A 4299-nucleotide genomic window follows, 5' to 3' on the forward strand; every position below is an offset into this window, starting at 1 on the left:
TTTTCTATTTTAAAAATTGTACATTTGGTTTCCACTTCTCTCTTCTATTTAAGGCAAATGCTCCCGGTTTTCTGTTGACAGGAGTGATGGAAAGTTTTAAATGTGATTATTTCAGTAAAAAGGCAAGCCAGTTTATGGAAAATGATTGATAGTTTGGTTCGTATGTGGAAGTGGCAGAAATCACCAAAGTGGAAGATTCCTGCTTTTAAAGTTCTGGAAACAGCTGGGGTTTGAGATCAGGCTCCCAAGATGGCAGATGAGGACGGGAGGGACGGACCTGAGGACCAGTGTGGGGGACACACCCTCGAAGGGGAAGAAGACAGCTGCATTCATGATACCCCCCGGCCCTGGGCTGCTCTGGCGTCCCACCTGCAGAATGGCCAAGAGCTGGGCTTTCAAACCGTGTTCTCTAGGGGACGCGTGCGGGCATTTTTCTAGAGTCAGCACCGAGGTGTGCTGGGCCCCTTCTCACCCTTCCATCTGTGATTGTCGATCGAAATATTCAGTGGCTGAGGTGCTGATCTGGCCACCAAAAGGCCTCCTCTCCCCGGGAGGGCGATGGAGAAGGTAGAGGGCGATGTGGAGTTCCCGTGCGTGGACCGAAGCTCCAAGGGCAGGCCGGTGGTTCGGCTTAACCGGAGGTCCTGGCATGGGCTTCAGTTAAGTGAGGTTTCTCTGTATACTTGGTAGCTGGAAAGCCTGGCACTGCTACTATTTTGGGCTGGATTTCCCAGAAGTCTGGGAGGCAGGGGCTCCCCGGGTTGGCCCTCTGGGTTATTGGGAGTGATGCTGCTTTTCCTGATGGCTGCTTCTGCCCGGTGCAGGATCGTCAAAGTCCCCGACCATCCAGAGGCTCTGTGCTTCCAGATCCGTGGAGCCGCCCCGCCATATGTCTACGCTGTGGGGAGAGGTGAGTGGGAGCCTAACAGATGGAGAGGGCAGCTTGCCGAGGCAGGTCTATGTGTGTAGTTGGAGCTCAGAGGGGCCCAAACCATTACCACCAGGCGTGTGCCTCGCAGTGCACCATTAACACCTCCTTTCTTTGCTGAAAGCCACAGCTTGCAAATGCAAATGCCTGTGGGGGGTCAGGCAAGACAATAGGGAGTGGTGAGGACTAAGGGTAAGGTGAGAAAAAAAATGCCCGCTCACTCTAAAAGGGGCAGTTTTTCTTCAGCTCGAGCTCATTATTGCCAGGCAGGAATGTGGGCCCACTCTTGTCAGATTTGATTTTTTTAAAGAGAAGCCAGAAATGGGAATTTTGGCCACACTTCTGTGGCCAGATCCAGCCTGTGGTCAACAGTTGGAGATGTCTGCTTTCTGTGTCGCCTCCTTGTATGCTGTTGAAGGGATTACTCCATCTTAGAGATGAAACCAAACAGGTCTGAGATACTTGGCTCCCAACCCTTTTTGCACCCAAGGGCCCCACTTTTAAAGTTGTAAACGTTAATTGTCCACTTTTCTGCTCGTAGTTATACTTTTAAAATGTGTTAAGAAAATGCATGTCATTTTCTTAAATGACAGAAAGCTACTGAGAATTTGTTAATATTTTAAAGTGGGTTCATATTTTATTTATCCTTAAAGCAATGGTTTTTTACCTGTCAAAGATGTCTGGTTTTTACCTGACAGGTAAAAACCAGACATCTTTGGTTGTCGTCACAGCTGGGGGTGGGTTGCTGCTGGCATCTCATGGGTAGGGACCAGGGATGCTCCTAAATACCCTACAGTGCACAGGACAGCCTCACACAACAAAGAATCATCCAGCCCCAAATATCAGCAGTGCTGAGGTGAGAAACCCTGCCTAGAGCATCTGTAGAGAAGATGAGGTGTTTATAGGTGAATCAGGCAAAAACAGTAAAACAGTTAATATTTTTTGAACACATACGAAGAGCCAGGTATGAGGCCAAATGCTTTAACTGACTGAATCTCTCAAGAACTCTGAGTAGATATTATTTGTATCCTCATTTTACATATGAAGAAACCAAGGCACAGAGAGGTTAAGAAACTTGCTGGAGGTACACAGTTGGTTAGTGGCAGAGTCAGGGTTTGAACCCAAGCCCCTGGGGTCCAGGCCTGCATTTGTCACTATCACACCATACAGGCCTGATCCTCTCCCATGTACAGGCAAAGCTTGGCATTCCTTGGCATTTCCAGAACCTTTATGCTAACCATGTAAAACTCTGGGGTCCAGAACCTATAGCTTGGGAATTGTGGTGTAGCTGAGAAAACACGCACTTGGAGTCTGGTAGACCTGGCTTTGAATCTTGGCTTTTCCTAGCTGCATGACCTTGAGAGAGTAATTTACCTCTCCAAACCTATGTTTTCCTGTCTGCAAAATGGGGCTGTTCCTTGGCTCAGTGTTATAGATTGTCATGGGACTTTAAAGGAGACAGAGCTCTAGAGTGAAACGTTCTTGGGTTCAAGTCCAGCCTTCCTTGCTGTGGGACCTTGGGCTAGCTGCTACTTCTCTGAGCTTCCGTTTCTTCTTCTGCAAAATGCGAATGCCAGTCCCTGCCCCGCCCACTGGAGTGGATCAGAGAGTGGCTCCGGGGTGGAAGGATGGAGGCAGGGTGTTTGGGTGTGTGTTTGCGGGGTTCGGTGGGGGACAGTGTTCATCTGGATACTTGCCCTTGCCTGTCACTGCTCCGAGCCCTCTTCACCTGGCATTCAGCCTCAAGCACGCCCATTCCCCTTAGGCTCAGAGGCTGCGGCCGCAGGGCTCTGTGCTGGCCAGTGTATCTTGAAGGTCAACGGCAACAACGTGATGAATGATGGTGCCCCAGAAGTCCTGGAGCACTTCCAGGCATTCCGGAACCGCCGAGAAGAGGCCCTGGTGAGCCCCCCAGCAGCCAAGGGGATCGAGGAGGCCCTGCTCAGTGGGGTGGGGGCTAAGGTCACCCTCCTTCCTCTGTGGGAAAGCCTGAAGGTGGCACCCCAGTGTTTTGGGTGGGGCGGGGCTGCCTACCTGGCGGGACAAAGCTTGGCTTGGGCCCTGTGCCACCTGTGTCTCCCTAAACCGGAGGAGCTAGGCTGTGATACCTCATGGCCTCGGTTCTCGCAGCTGTGAAATGAGTGTGACAGGGCCCTCTTTTCTTATTGTGTAGGCACACTGGGGAAATGGTCATGTCGATGGTAAAAATTGCTGGGGAAATGGTCATGTTGATGGTAAAAATTGCTGTTATACTTAGGTTCGGGACCAGGGTTCTGTGGAGGGCGACACTCATTCATTGGTTCATTTAATGTTTATTGAGCACCTGCTATACGCCTGACACATTTCTGTCCTGGGGCCACAGGAGAGACAAGTTTTTTGCTCCCATGGATCTGACTTACATTTTTCAAAATCCCCAGCTTTGGGGGGCTGTGTGTGACTGGAGGTCTCTCAGGAAGGTTCCAGAACAAAGTCTTAGAAGCCTTTCTAAAGATGTTGTTACCTACAGGCTAAAATCCTGAGCCTTGGGGTCGGAGAACAGTTTGCCCTTTGGCCCTTCTTTGGGCTCCTGGTGTCGTGGTCACTCCTCTTACTCATTCTGCTGCCCTCACAGGGCCTGTACCAGTGGGTCTACCACACCCACGAGGATGCCCAGGAGGCCCGAGCCAGCCAGGAGGCCCCCGGCGAGGACTCCAGTGGTGAGGGGACTCGGGAGGAAGACCAGCCTGACTCAGGTAATGGGACAGGTAGGCTGTGTGACAGAGACTCCCATGGGGACTGGGTCCTCTTCTGCCTACACTCCGCTCTGATCCCATCCAGTCTCTCTTGGTGCCATCATTTCTGTATCAGTTTCCCATTGTTGCTGTAACAAAGAGTCACAAACCCGGTGGCTTAAAACAACGCGTTTATTCTCTTACCGTTCTGGAGGTCAGAAGCCTCAGATGAGTCCACTGATCTGGAATCGGCGTGTCAGCAGGGCTGCATTCCTTTCTGGGGCCCTAGGGGAGAACCATTTACTTGCCTGTTTCAGCTTCTAGAAGCTACCTGCACTCCTTGGCTCGCGGCCTCTTTCCTCCATCTGCAGAGCCAGCAATGTCAGCCTGAGTCCTCACCTAGCCATCTCTCTAACAATTCTGCCTCCATCTTCTCCATTTAAAGACCCTGTGACTATATCGCGTTCACTTGGGTCATCCAGGATAATCCGACTGTAAAGTCATCTGATTAGAACCTTAATTCCATCTGTGACTCCCCGTCCGTAATTTCCCCTTGCTGTGTTCCAGAGTCTGGGGATGAGGATGGGGGCGTGTTTCGGGGACCATCATTCTGCCCACCACGAGCTCCCACGTTAATCTCTGTAGTGCAGCCTCAGCCCT

At 51.1% G+C, this 4299-nt stretch overlaps 1 protein-coding gene across 1 annotated transcript in view; it reads left to right on the top strand.

Moving 5' to 3' along the window:
* Positions 1–4299, top strand: part of PREX1 (phosphatidylinositol-3,4,5-trisphosphate dependent Rac exchange factor 1) — a 184618-nt gene that overhangs the window by 151612 nt on the left and 28707 nt on the right. Inside the window, exons 19-21 of the mRNA XM_023534087.1 lie at positions 825–910; positions 2694–2830; positions 3540–3660. Of these exons, the coding sequence (XP_023389855.1) occupies positions 825–910; positions 2694–2830; positions 3540–3660 (344 nt within the window). The remainder of the gene's footprint in view (positions 1–824; positions 911–2693; positions 2831–3539; positions 3661–4299) is intronic.

Source organism: Pteropus vampyrus, unplaced genomic scaffold (genome assembly GCF_000151845.1).
Source record: "Pteropus vampyrus isolate Shadow unplaced genomic scaffold, Pvam_2.0 Scaffold117, whole genome shotgun sequence".
Taxonomy (NCBI): domain Eukaryota; kingdom Metazoa; phylum Chordata; class Mammalia; order Chiroptera; family Pteropodidae; genus Pteropus; species Pteropus vampyrus.